General features: G+C 30.2%; 1 protein-coding gene across 4 annotated transcripts in view; it reads right to left on the reverse strand.

The window, feature by feature from the left end:
- Positions 1 to 15,123, reverse strand: part of XNP (ATRX chromatin remodeler XNP) — a 226,453-nt gene that overhangs the window by 59,356 nt on the left and 151,974 nt on the right. For all 4 annotated transcript variants that reach the window (XM_075356424.1, XM_075356423.1, XM_075356421.1 and 1 more), the window contains exons 19-20: positions 13,537 to 13,674; positions 12,279 to 12,454 (exon numbers count right to left, since the gene is read on the reverse strand). In XM_075356424.1, the coding sequence (XP_075212539.1) occupies positions 12,279 to 12,454; positions 13,537 to 13,674 (314 nt within the window). The remainder of the gene's footprint in view (positions 1 to 12,278; positions 12,455 to 13,536; positions 13,675 to 15,123) is intronic.

Below are 15,123 nucleotides of genomic sequence, written 5' to 3' on the forward strand. Positions count from 1 at the left end.
GTATTAGTCATCCCAATTGGATCTCCAGTAGCAAAGAAATCTTTACTACTGTACAATTCACTGTGCATGACATAACCACTGAAACAATCACATAATTGAAATTTTTTTATTCCAAACCACCAGTGCCGTTTATTAGGCATATATTGAATATTTATGATTCTATTTTTTATCTATGCAAACCATTTGATTTGGTACTGAATGCCTTCCATTTCTGATTAAAATAAAGCAAAAATCTTACTTTAAATCAGGGATCAAACCCTTTATTACCTCTAGAAATCAAATTACTATTATTTGAAATATGGATGTAACGATCAATCAATTGAAACTAATTTTGTGCCATTATCACACTAAAGAAAGGTATCACTTGTCTTCTCCTAGTATCCCAATGGGTTGATTTTCTTTTTTTCTATTTAAGCCCATACTCTGTATTACAGCAACCCATGCTTTAAGTTTTGAAGATGTTACAAAACTCCATTTGTGAGTTCAAGTAGAAGGATAAGTTTCTAACCATTCTTTTATACTATCTATCTTGTTCAGCATAAAAGTTAGTTTCTGTCACTAATGTTGACGAAAAGTTATTATCAAAATTCATAGAAAAATAAGAAATTTGAGAATATTAAGTTGAATATTATGTCCTGGCTGATAAACAGAAAAGGGATTTTTACAGTGGTTTGTATTGGTTTCGAGTGGAATAACTTTGGTCCAGTTTTAACTGTTATTACCAGTTGAGATGGCCTAGTTTCTTTTGGTAATATGTCTGAAATCTCTGTGGGCTGAACTACGTTTTGAGATGATAAAGATAGTACATCATTGTCATCTAAGTTAACAAAAGAAGTTAAAGAGAGCTGATTGTAAGTAGGTACTTCGATAACAATGATATTAGATGGCATACTAATGTTTGAGGTTATGTTTTGAATACCAGTATCAATATTTTCTCTTGAATACCAGTATCAATATTTTCTCCTAACTTATTTTCTTCACCAAATAATTCTTCATCAGAATCATTACTATCACTACTAGATTCAATAGAATAATCTGAAATATCAAAATCACTTCCTTCACAACCTGTTCGGAGCCAAATCATCATTGGTATTCATTTTCAAAACAAAACAAATATGCAACCTACTAAAAATACAATATTACAGTAGCCTATTTGAAAAACAGATTAAACATTTCTAAATAAGACAGTTTAACATTGAATTATCATATTAATAATAAACACAACACAACTAAACAACTGTAGCACGCATCACGCACACAACTGTAAACGAACCGACCAAATTGAAGTTATTTCATGATATTATAAATCGCCTACCACTTGGTCAATTGCAGATATTTTTATATAAATGGACTGTGTATAATTTTTTCTATTCAAATAATTATAAAAAAAAGTCAACAGAGAGCAGTGCAAACTAGCAACATTCCTTTTCTAAGAGTCGGTTCAGCTGACTTTTAAACCAGAGGCCAGTAGATAAAAGTTGCTTTAAGCAACTCTGGCACTTGTAGGGTTAAACAAGAGTATAATTAATCATTTTTATTTACTATAAGCAGAATATCTGGTTTAACCTAAGTAATTCTTATGTACTACCATCACTCATAGAAATAGAAGCAGTAAATAATATATCCAGAAAAAATTATAAGAATAAATAGATATGCCCTCCTGTGTCAAACATTTTCCAAAATATTTTATCTATAAAAGATACATTTCAATCATTAATTATGATTAATTTCTTACGCTTTTTTTTATTTATTAAAACTGTTACAGATGTAGTTACGTGATAAGAAAAAATTAATCAAGATAATACAAAATTGGGATATTCACAGGCTTCTTTGCATCAGACTTGTTCTTAAACAAACATAAAAAGATCATAATGATGGAAATGCTACAAAATTTTTTCTTCTTCATATCAACAGGTTCTAAAAATGATTAATTTTACACTAATTGTGAGGCTTTTTGGATTTTCATAAATAAGTGATCTGGAGGGGGGTGGCAAAGAGCTCAGACCTGATTGTAACCACTTAAGTTTTTCACTCACTCCCAAAACAGACTTGAAAAATAATTTTTACATTAAAATACTTCCTTTAATGAGAATAATTTAAATGTAAGAAATAATTAATTTCAATTAATTCATGGCCTTGGTTGGCAAGGGACCTTTGACCTCTTTGGCATTATTGAAGTCTTTGTGTACTTGGAAATTTGTGTAGGTTGAAAATAAACTATAAACAACAATTTTTTTTATGAGGTGCCTTTAGAAAGAAACTTAATAGTTCCTGGATGGACAACATGGCTCAATCTTTCAACAATATAAAGTTTACATTGGTTCTGAAAAAACATAATACTCCTAAAAGGTAAGGGATTGAATATCCCCATCTTGAATTAAGAAGAAATTAGGCCCTTAGAAAACATGAAAACTGAGCATTTTGAAAGTGTTTTTTTTCAGAAGATGAAACTCATCTTGGAAAATGGTTCCAGCAATGCAAATTTAATTTTTTTAAAAATAACAGGCTAGGGGTATAAGCCCATCGAAGGGCAAGAGGGTGTGAAACTCTTCTTTTTCATGATTTTTTATTTTTAGGGCAAAACAAGTTTTGAAAATAGAATGGCTTGAATGGGGCAATGCTTAAATATTTACTAATTTAGGGTTGGAAGTAGGGTATGGACAAGAAAGCATGAATCAGTTGACCACCATTGTTTAAGAATAATTTGGTTGGAATATTGCTATAGTTCAAGTTTTGATAATTACTACTAATGAAGTGCAAGAAATCCAAATTGTTTTAAATATCTCTATGTTTTTTACATTTTTCTGACGGTAGAAAGAACACTTTCTAAAAAAAAAATTTTAAGAACTACAACATTTCAATTTTTGTTATCTGAATAGAGACTAGCAAATAGAAGCCTATGACGGCAAGGGGTCACAAGCTCCCAGGGCAATTGTTTTTATTTAATTTTTTTTTTGAGGACACATTTTGAAAAAATAAAATTACTTCTGCCACTGCAATATTTCAACTTTTCTTTGTGAAAATGATTAGTATGATCCCTTAACAGAGCAAAAAAATTTTATTAACTTAGGAGCTGGAGGGTAGGCACCTAAGGACCCTGAACCTACCTTTCTCCGAAACAGTATTTTAGTATTTTTAAGAGTTCATCAGGACATAATTCTGGGGAGTAATTAATATCTGTTCAACCTGTTTTTTTTTCTGGGGTCACAATGAAGGTTTGTTATCAGCGCCCAGAAGCAATGCTACTATAATAAACAAACCAGCTCAATAATACAAACACTAAGTATTGTGGTCATATAAAGTATATAACAGTAATATAAAACAAATATATTTAACTATCAAAATGCACAATATCAGAGACAAAATAATAAAAAAACTAGTACACTAAAAAACACATTACAATAAATACTGAATATTCAAACACAGATGCATGACATTAAGAAATAAGAAGACATTCAGTAATATCACATTGTTCCCTAAAATAGTTCAGATGCTAGCCCATAATTTAAATTTCCAACACAATGCTACATAACAGACACAGTCCGTAATGATGTGGTGTACCATTACTTGGCAGTCACAGTGAACACAAATGGGTGCACCAGTTCTAGTCATGAGATGTTTATGAACGAGTCTAGTGTGCCTTATTTGCAAACAACAAATAATAACCTCCTCTTGACGGTTGATCTTGCATGAAGAGCTCAATGGTGACACAGTGTTCTTAACAGGTGACATTTATTGTTGGTGAAAGCATTTCCATTCACTTTACCAGTGAAACACAAACCATCCTCTTCAGAAAACAGACAAGATCACCTGTAACAACGCGATTAGTGGAAGGCTGCAAGGAAGCATCTTTTGCCACGCTATCAGCACACTCATTGCCAGAAATTCCAATATGGCTGGGAATCCAGCAGAAGCTCACACTTGTGTTACACAGAGTCATTTCAGAGACAATAAACTATCTTACAGACAACAGGAGATAGTGATTATACAACCCTTATTCAACCCCCTAGTGATTATATATTTATATCCCCCAAAGAATCAGATTTAAAATTTTAGTGGTTATATAATTCTTAATTGTACTATAATCAAACTTAAAAGAAATTATTCCTTTTGTATAAAAACTTGAAACTATTATCAAAACCAGATTATAACATTTAGAATGATTTTCTTTTAAATAGTATTAAATCAAAGAACTTTCATTTTAAATAAAATGCAACTAATAATTTGAATTATTATTTTCATTAAATATAATGAAAATTATATTTTACAATGAAACAGGCTAGAATATATAATTATGTAAGTATCACACAAATTTCCTGCAGTGATTGAGCACGCATCTGTTTATTATTAACCAGTGTGTATTAATGAATAGCATTATGAACACATGTATGTACATTTATGTGTGAATAAGAATATACACACAGTGTGCCCATAAAATAATAATGGGATTTTAAATGGTTATAGCTCTGGAACAAAGCTTTATGAAGAGATGAACTGCATGTTAAATGAGAGAGAAACACTCCAAGTTGCTAGCATATGCACATTGTGTTTCCAGTACACACAGGCAGCATGTGTACATTAGACATCATGTTTTTGCAGTGCAGAAGAAGGTTCAATGTCTGCTTTGGCTTGCTATGTTTGAGTCAGTTACACGTGCTAGGTGTAAATACTGTTGTATGTACAATGAAGTCCCCCCACATGAAAATAACATTCAGCGATAGGACAAACAACTCAAAGAAACAGACAGTCTACTGAGGCAAACACATACAGGATGGCCAACAATGTTTGATGAAACAATTGAAGCAGTGTGAACAGTGTTCTAGACAGTTTGATATTCCTAAAACAACTGTTCACAAGGTGTTGAAAAGATAGTTATGTTTCACTGCGTAAAAAATTCAGGTTTGCAACTTCATCCACAGGACAAAGTGAAAAGATTTGATTTTGCTGCAGACATTCTGGATACATTAAAGTAGGATGATGATTTTTTTTAAAAAAAGTTCATCTTCAGTGATGAAATGTTTCATGTTTCTAGACACATATGTTTGTATATGGGGTACTGAACCTCCAAGTACCATTATTAAACAACAGCGTGACATTGAAAAAGTGAATGTGTGGTGTGTTATTGGGCCCTTCATTTTTGCTGAAAAAATAATAAGGAACATCTTCCAAGATGTGTTAGAAAAGTATCCAGCATCCCAAACACCAAAGAATTCCATTTTCCAGTTAAACAGAGCTCCTCCACATTCTGGTCCAATCATGCAAAATTTTCTTAATGAAACATTTCCTCAGTGATGGGTCAGACAAGAAGGGTGGATTGCCTAGCCTAAACAGTTTCCAGACCCTACCCGCACAGATTACTATTTTCGGGATTATATAAAAATACAAGTGTATTCCATGAAGTTCAAAAGCTGGACCACTTAAAAGAAAGGATCACTAAACTGTTTCTTTTATCATGCCAGATGTTCTTTGCAATGTATGTCAATATTGTCTTGACATCTGCAGGACAACTAAGAAGCACACATCAAAATCTATTGAACAGGTAAGAAACTTGGAGTGTTTCTCTTTTATTTACATATAGTTCATCTCTCAAAAATGCTTTCTTCCGAAGCTATAAGCATTTAAAACCCCACTATTATTTTACTAACACACTGTACATGAATATAAGGTCATCATAAAAGAATGGTGAAATAAAAAACAAAAATTAAACAAAAACAAAAATGTTTACTGTTATATTGTTTTATTTGTCAAATTCCCAAACTAAAATAGTTTTGTTCATAATCAATAAATTTCAATATTCACAACTTTTATTGCTTGGCAAATGTCCAGTCAGTATTCAGTTTCTCCCCATACAAGATACAATATATCTACCATTATGGTTGTAACTCGTGTTTCTCAACCTTTCAGTATTATGACCAAATTATCAATCATAAATTTTTCAACGTGCCCCCTCTCTCATATAAAAACAATGTATAAAATAATGTATTTTGAGGTTAAAGCTAAACTACGACTTTAATTACAAACCTTACAAATCACCAAGAATAAGTAAATTTATTGATATTTGGCAACGTCGATCTGCTGTATTGAAAAAAACCAGAACCTCTCTATTGCTCTCTTGTCTTATGTCCACCATATAGAACATTCTCGCAGCTTTGCGAGAAGTTTCGATTTGTCTCCAACATTCTGCAGCATCTGTGCAGTATATAAATGCTGCACCTCATTCAATTCCAGCCAGTCTCAGTTGAGTTGATCCTTCTATCACTATTGAATCTATTGTGAATGCGTATGTTGTAATTTGTATATTAATTGCAATTCATGGCAGTAGATTTATATAGAATCATGGATAAATTTTTAAGTGGCAAGCATTAGATAATAGTGAAGTATCAACAAGTGCACAGATGAGCGTGGTTCTAAAAATAAAATCAAGAAAATATTCTCAAGAATACTTAAATTTTGGATTTAAGTACTTAAATTTTGGATTAAGGATCAGACTGAAGTAAATGAAGAAAGGCCCCTTTGTGTCATTTGCTCAAAAATTTTGGCAGCAAACATAAAACCTAATACATTTAAATGACATTTGGAAACGCTTCATAGTGAGTATGTTAATAAACACTGAGAATTCTTTGAATTAAAATTAAAATCATATAAAAGCAAACATTTAAAAAAAAAATCTTTGCCTGTGAATGAAAAAGCTTTATTTGCTTCTTACAAAGTTTCATTTAAAATAGTTAGATGTGAAACGCCTCACACCACTGGTAAATAGTTTATTTTGCCAGCTGCAATTAAGATTGTACAAACTGTTGGGAAATAATTTTGCCAAAAAATTGCAGTTCATACCTCTATCAAATGATACTGTTCCCCGTCGAATTGGTGATATAGCTAAAGATGTACAGCATTAGCTTTTCAGGAAGTCGCATGACAAATGGTTTTCAATTAGGCTAGATGAGACAAAAGGTAGCAATAAAGATGGCTCATTTCATTGCCTATGTTTGATTTTGTGCAAATCAAACATATGGTATGTCAGTAGTAGAACTACTTTTATGCAAATCAATACAACTCAAAGCAACAGCACTCACTCACATTATTTGCTATTGTAAATGATTTTATAAACAAGGCAAACATAAGAGGAAAAATTGTGTCTGAATATGAATCGATAGTGCTCGTTCAATGTCTGGAAGATTCTAAATTATACATGCATTTGTGAAACAAAAAACTCCAGACTGTGTTTGGACATATTACATGAACCACAGAGAAGCTCTGGCTTCCAAAGAAATGAGTCCTGATATGAATATTGTGCTAGTGACTGTTGCAATCATAGTAAATTATATAAAAATGAGACGCCTAAAATCAAGAATCTTTTCTGCACTTTGTAAAGACTTGGGTGCAGTTCATTCCGAGTTACTATTTTATTGTGAGGCAAGATGTTATCAAATCTTTGCAACATGTTTATGAATTAAGACATGAAATTGCCATTTTTCTAGAAGAGGAAAACCTTTGAAATGATTTATTTGTGATGGATTTGAGCTACTTGGTCAACATATTCAAGAAATTAAATATTCTGAATCTTCAACTCCAAGGAGCAAATACACATATGTTGGATACAAGTGATAAAGTTAATGCTTTTTGTAGAAAACTGGAATTGTGGAGCAGAAATTTAAAGCAAAAAAATCTGATGTGACAACACGTGACTTCCTTATACACTTATTAATAAATTACATTAACACATTTTAAAAATAATGAAAAGTACAACAAATTTTGTTTCATTAAAAACTTATGATATTTTTTAATTTTTTGTCATTATTGAATTATTAATTATCATAATTTTTTTTTACAATGAGAGGTTAATAATTATTAATAAATCAATATTTAAGTTAAAAAAAAAAGAAGAGGAGATGAAGTCTGATTCGAACTCATGTGCCTTCCCCTAAGATCCAAATACTTCATTAATTAAAATTTTATTTGGCTATAACTCTGGAACAATGAAAAAGTACCACTTATGATACTGTTGAAAAGCTCTCAATGAGGGCTTATTACTACAGTTAAGAAAAAGTCCAAAATCCAAAAAAATTGGATTTTGGGCAGTCCTACATCCAATACTTCAACATCCTACAGCTAATCATTTTTAAGTTATGTGAGATACATATGCATAGACATCACGCTGAAACTAGTCAAAACGGATATTTCCGTTGAAATATGAAAACTGAAGTGTTTTGCGATTGCAATACTTCGTACAAGGAAGTAAAAACCTAGAAATGTTTGCAATTGTGGATGAATGTGTTAAAACTTACAAGGCTGAAGAACATGTGAAAGTTGTTTTTGTAAGCATTGAAAATCATTTAGCCATGCTGGCAAAGAATTTAAAAAAGTATTATCTTGCTGACGACAACTTGGTAGTAAGTTATGAGTGGGTTAGGGATTCATTTCAAAATATTTCCGAGGGCTCTCAATTGCCAAAGAAGAAATCTACATAGACTTCATAACAACTGGAAAATCAAAAGGCAATTTAGTAATAAAATATTCTTTGAATTTTTGGCAGGGTGGATAATGAGTTTTCTGCACTGAAATCAAAAGAATTTCATATACTATTACAATTTTCAACACCCTACCTCTGTGAAACCGGATTTTCCGTGGTGGCTGCTTTAAAGACAAAATGTGATCTCAGCTAAATATAAAGAATTCAGAGTGTCTGTTTCTAATATTAAAACTTTCCTTCGAAAAACTTTGCTCTGGAAGACAGGCCCAAGGGAGTCACTAATAATTATTAAACGTGTTTTTAATTTAGTACTGATAAGTTAATTATTAAATACAATGTGCAATACTAGTACAATCCTATTTATAAGTGTATTATATTACAGTAAATGTGTATTGTTTTATTTATTATGTCAGAATGTATTTTGTTTTGCTTTCCATTCAGTAAATTAATAAATATTTTTCAATATGCTCGCGCCCCCATTTTCTGTTATCAAACCCCTCTAATGGGGGGGGGGGGCGCCCCACAGGTTGAGAAACACTGTTGTAACTGATTCCTTAATTCTTTCCTTTAAGTGATTCATATCACATGTAAGTCTACTTAAGTAAACAATATTCTAATGTATTGCCCACAAAATAAATCACAAGAGGTTAGGATCAAACATCTTGGAGATCAGACAACTACCTTTATGTGTGTCATGAACTTCCTCAAAAATTACATCCAATTTCAGTATTTTCCCCGTATTTGAGAATTGTGTCTATTAACATATTTACTAAGCTAAGGTGAAAAGTAGCATCATTCATAAAAAATACATCATTTTAAAATTATGCATTGTCTACTTCCTTTTATACTGGTGGCCCCTTCCAGGCAATTTCTGTTTCAGAAAAGAGTATTGTTTTCAAGCAGTATTTCCTTTTTCTATTTGTACATTGAAAATTACTGACTTCACATTTTATTTAGTTATACTTTTTAAGTTCAGGTTATTATATAAAACATTCTGCACTTTCTCTTGAATATAAAGCATAGCAAACAAAGAAACACACCTCAGCAACAATGCAAAGACTGTGGTACAATACATTGATCGGTGGTTAAAATGGCTGTTACACAAACTTCTTGTTAGAAACTTTCAGTGCTACCAACATAATTTCTTAAATATCTTTAATGCCTTGATCAGATTTATTGAAACCCCACCATTTTTTTATGATGACCCAGTATATTAAAAAAAATTATAGTAATATTTATTCTGAAAATAATTAAAAATGAAAACATAAATAAGGATAAAAAACATTACAACTATTCACTTCTGTATATAATCATAACTGACACTACCTTGAACTTATCTTAATATTACAACAAAGAAATCATTCTATTAAAAATTATTTTGCCTTTTCACCATTTTATTTTTATTATCATTCTTGTTAACAGCACAATATTTCTAAATTATTTTCTACACTTTTATGGTTTGCTTATAATTTTTACACCACTAATAATTTGAACCATAAGAAATCAAAGCAATCAATCTGCCTATTTAATGTTTACTTACAACATGAAAGTAAAACCAGAACTATTGAAGTCTCTTTTATGAAATGACAAAAAAAAAAGTTAAATTGTAAGAGTTTTTAAGGAATAAGGACCTTAATTGTCTAGTGGGTTTAATTTACAAAATGAATGAAAAAACTGTAGTCTTACGTAAAAGAAATAAATGATCATTTTAAAAGAAGGTGAAGACATCATCTAATTATTAAATGACAAATCAAATATATTTTATTTAATTCTTGATTTTGAAGACTGATATGAAGAAGAGCAACAGAATGTTTAAGAGAGATGATACTGATGAGCGACGGTTAACTTTTAAATGAGTACAAAACTGTAAAATGTATAAACGAAAATGGGATAGTGAGAATGAGTTGCACTATACATACATATACTTAAGTACAATTCATGAATTTATTTCTTGAACAAAAACAATATTAATGTTTATTATAGTTTATGCTGACTACAATGATTTTATATTTTTATGCCTCTGTAAATAAACTTCCATTTTCAGTCTTATGATTAGAGAGAATTTCTTTTTTTATAAATATTATCCTTACTGCATTAACAAAAGAACTCATATGGTATATGAGAGTTGTAAAGATAATAGAAAACAGTTATATTAAAATTTAATCTACCATATACTTCAAACATTAATAACAGGTACGAATTAATTGGTAAACTACACAAAAAAATCCTCTAATAAATGAAAATGCAACAAATAATTAATTACAACCTTTTGTAACTTATAAAGCAAAATTATTATGCAATTAATGAAAAATTAATACACAATTATGGTACAGTACGCTTGCCATTATTCCATTATTTGTTTTTTCCTACTGCATTTAAAAAAAACATAATATCCTTTTATGGACAAGATATGTAATGTTTTAGATATACTCCACCCTATTATAAATAATGAACATTTAATCCATTTTTAATAAATTAAATTAATATTAAAAAAAAATTACTGTAGAACCTGAAAATAGTAAAAAAAAATGTTGATATAGAAATAAACATAAATGAAAACAATAAAAGAGTTACTGGAATTTTAAAAAAGCAACACATAATCAAGCTACTATCCACAAAAATCAAATCAATCTTAGATGCACAAAATAATTACATATCAGATGTACAAAAAGGAATAACAGAATTTAAGTTTGTTAGAATATCTCTTGGAAAAGGTCTACGTATTGATTTAAGGTTAGAATCAAAGAGCAAAAAGGACATTTTCAGTTGCATGCATAGCTGTAGATATACAGATTTCCTATTTTTCTACTTGATGGCACCACTAGAAAAAATGGACTCCTGAACTAAAATCCTGTGTTTTGAATTTTGCTAAATGTGGATTTGTAGTTACAGTTCAACATGCCTTCTGTAGAAAGTTTAATTGTGATCCTCAAAATGACAATACCATTCATCAATGGCAAAATCAGTTTGAAATAACAGGATGTATCAAGGGAAGAGCAAGGAATGACCAAAGGCATCTGAAGAAAATGTTGAATGTGTCAGGGAGTGATAAATTTACAGGCGGCTATTTTTGAAGCCAGCATAACAGAAGTTGCTGTGTAGATGGCTCTTTAAACTGCAAGATGGACCAGAAAATTTTATTTGCCAACAAGATGGTGCATCTTCTCATCACATAACTTTGTATTGGATCAGTTAAATGATTTAATCCTAAAAACATAATATTCCCCAATCGCTGGAACGGTCACACGGACCCATGACAGGGTTTGTTTGCAGTAGCCTCGAAGGTAACCCAATCTGATCCCGTGTGATTTTTTCCTTTGAGGTTTTATAAAGGATTTTGTGTATGTGTCTCCACTACCTAATGATCTATCCAATTTGAGGCTCAGGATTGAAGCAGCTGTCTACTTTCACTGTTCCACACATGCCAGTTATAATACAGAATGAACTCTCCCATCAATTGGATGCGTGCCATGTGGTACAAGGTGCTAACATTGAAGATTTGTGGGGAACTAAGTGTTACTCCTTAACTTTGCTTGCAATTCATAACTGTAGTCAAAATTAAGCGATATTATTAAACCGCTTTAAAACACTGATGTTCTTTTTTTGAACACTCTTTATTACTGGTACGACACATAAAGCACACAAATACACATAAAATAAAACAATCTGAAGAAACATAAAACAGAACTAGACATAGAAATAAAGCAAATAAAATTAATATAAAACCAAATCAGATATAGCAGTTTACATCTAATATAAAACAATATATCCATTTTAATTTCAATCAAAATATACTGTCATACTTTACCTGAACTAAACCTTCAAGCATCTTATGTAAAACATGAGCCCTCCTTTTCATTATTTTAAAATCTCTTTCAGTTGAATCAACAAACTGCCCATTTGTGATTGGATTAACAAATCTATTGCTAAATTCTTTTCTACTACCTAATAAGTTAGGTTTAACAAATTGAACCATACAATGATCTGTAAACATTAGCCATGTAAAAAAAAACTTTTAAGGACAAATAAATTTTGCTATATTAAAATAATAAATAAATATTCATAGACATAACCTTTAAATTCAAACAATGTAAAATATATATATATGTTTAAAAATACACCACTGTTAACACCAAATAAAAATAATTCTAAATACTAGAAGCACTGATCTATTCAAGTGTAGAAAATAAGATGTAGCACACATAGGCAGATATTCATTTTTGTAACCATTTCACAGGTACAGGCTCTGATTCTCAACATTTGACAAGTTAATTTTTATCCCATTTTAAAATAAATACTTATTATACTACATTTAATCAAACAATAAACATATAACCTAAAACAATATTACTTAGAAAATATAAAGAGAATTCCAAGTCATAATAAGACATTATTCAGAGCCAACAAATATGAAATAATTTGATTCATAAAATAAGGATAGATGATATTATGCATTATGACTAAACAGACAAACTTCCTGTATGTCTAGAGCTATGTTTTCTTATTTTATTTTAATTTTAATAAATATTATATTGTACAGTTGCAATGTCTACTTATTTTTTATTCGTATTATTTGCTTCGCACTATAATTTTTTTTATTTTTCTAAAAATGAAAAACGATTGTAACATGGTGAAGTGCCAGTTTTCTCAAATTTTTTTTCAACTTTTTCAATCATAACATCTGTTAACAACAATGGCTGGCCACTACATTCTTCATCATGAATATTCATTCGTCCTTCTTGAAATGAATGGCACCACTGTTTTACTTTAGCGTCACTCATATTTGGCTCGTAAAATCACAAATCTGCATGTGAATTTCAGATAAAGAATTGTTTTTAGGAAAAACAAATTGTATGATGAAGATGAATTGAATGATTGAACATAAACAAAATGGCTAAATTATTTTTATTAATAGTTGATTATTAATTGAAGTAACAGAGTTACACAAGTGCCTTCTGTTTACATTGTATATATAGCTACTAAATTCAAAACAGACCTTACTTCAAAAACATGCCTCATACAAAAATTACAAAATAAAAATAAGTTAATGATACATATTAACTTACATTCAATAAGATTATTTTGTAATGGGGTGCCTGTTAATACAATTCTTCTCAAGGTTTTCATTTTATTCATAGCTTTAGATAATGCAGTGTTTTCATTTTTCAGCATATGTCCTTCATCACAAACAACCAAATCTGGACCTGTAATGGACAAAATTAAAAAAAAAAATTAATTGATAGTTGTGATAGCAGTTAAAATCTTTCATATTATTAAATGATAACCTTCATAACAACTACAACTGATCACTGATGCTTCCTGTTTCTTCAAATAATTTTATATTGTTTTAAAATTTAGATTACATAACTGAAGAAAATTTTCAAAATTCATTAATTGCTCAACCAGATGATGGTTTAATTTGCCAAAATAAGATAAATTTTGATTTTATAAAGAAAATACATTTTTATGTGAGATTAATACCAAACATTGGCAAATCATATTATAAGTTAATTAAACAATTTAATTTAAATTACTAATAATGAAAACAAAGTGTAAAAAAATTGTTAACCAGATTAAAAGTACTGCATGAAGGGAATTTTTAGCAGTTAACACAACTAATCCAAATGTTAAAATTTTAAGTAGCTGACTTTTAATACATTGAATTAATATTTTATTAAAGTGTATTGGAATGACAAAGAAAGAGCCTTTTCATACAGATTATTCAAAGACAGACCAGACCAATTATATTAGGTAAATTTCATAAAAAAAAGCTAACTATTAGCTTTTTTATGAAATCTACCTATTGTAATGGGTACCATGATTCAACTTCCACAAAATTTCGACATATCTTCACGTTTCACATCCCCCCAGATCCCAAAACCACCATCAGTTCAAAAGTTTATATATATATTTCACTTTTTTGTGGACATAATAACTGCCATAATTTTTTGCCAATCACTTTCAAATTGATACATAAAATAAATCTCAGTTGAGTTCGTTAATGGGCAAAATCAAACCATGAGGGTGAAATGGGAGAAGCTTTAAAAAAAAAAAAAACAAAATATCATGATAACTTTCTTAAGTAAAATATCAAATTTATTTAAAGTTCCTACTATTCTTTGGATAAAGACCTAAAAGTTTTTTGATATCACCAACCATTGGCTCAGGGGGTGGAAAAAAAGGGGTTTCAAAGACAAAAAAAAAAATCATACCTCTCTTAATAGGCACAATATCGAATTGGTTTAAAGTGGTCATTAGTCCTCTAAACATTACCTACAACTTTTGTGTGAAACAATTTTTGATATGACCAATCCTTACAGCAAGGGATGACCAAAATGTTGCTGGAATTGTTAAGAAGATGGGGTTACTATGCTAAACATGTGAAACCTTTTTTCACATGCAATCATTGTTAAAAAATTGAGTAAAAGTTTTTCTTAACTTTAAGGTGGAAATCTTTTTTATCCCCTACTTAGCACTGGTGAAATCTACCTCCACCTTCTGGCATGCCGAAAGGGATTTTTTTAATGCTTATAGCTCTTTGATACTATTCCCAGCTACAACTCTGTTTTATATTTTAATAACCTTATGTCTATTAGATGCAACAAGCAAAAAGCTCACTCATTATATGAACAAAGGCTGTGGCTGTTGACGGT

The sequence above is a fragment of the Lycorma delicatula genome, chromosome 2, assembly GCF_047948215.1.
Source record: "Lycorma delicatula isolate Av1 chromosome 2, ASM4794821v1, whole genome shotgun sequence".
In the NCBI taxonomy this organism is placed as follows: domain Eukaryota; kingdom Metazoa; phylum Arthropoda; class Insecta; order Hemiptera; family Fulgoridae; genus Lycorma; species Lycorma delicatula.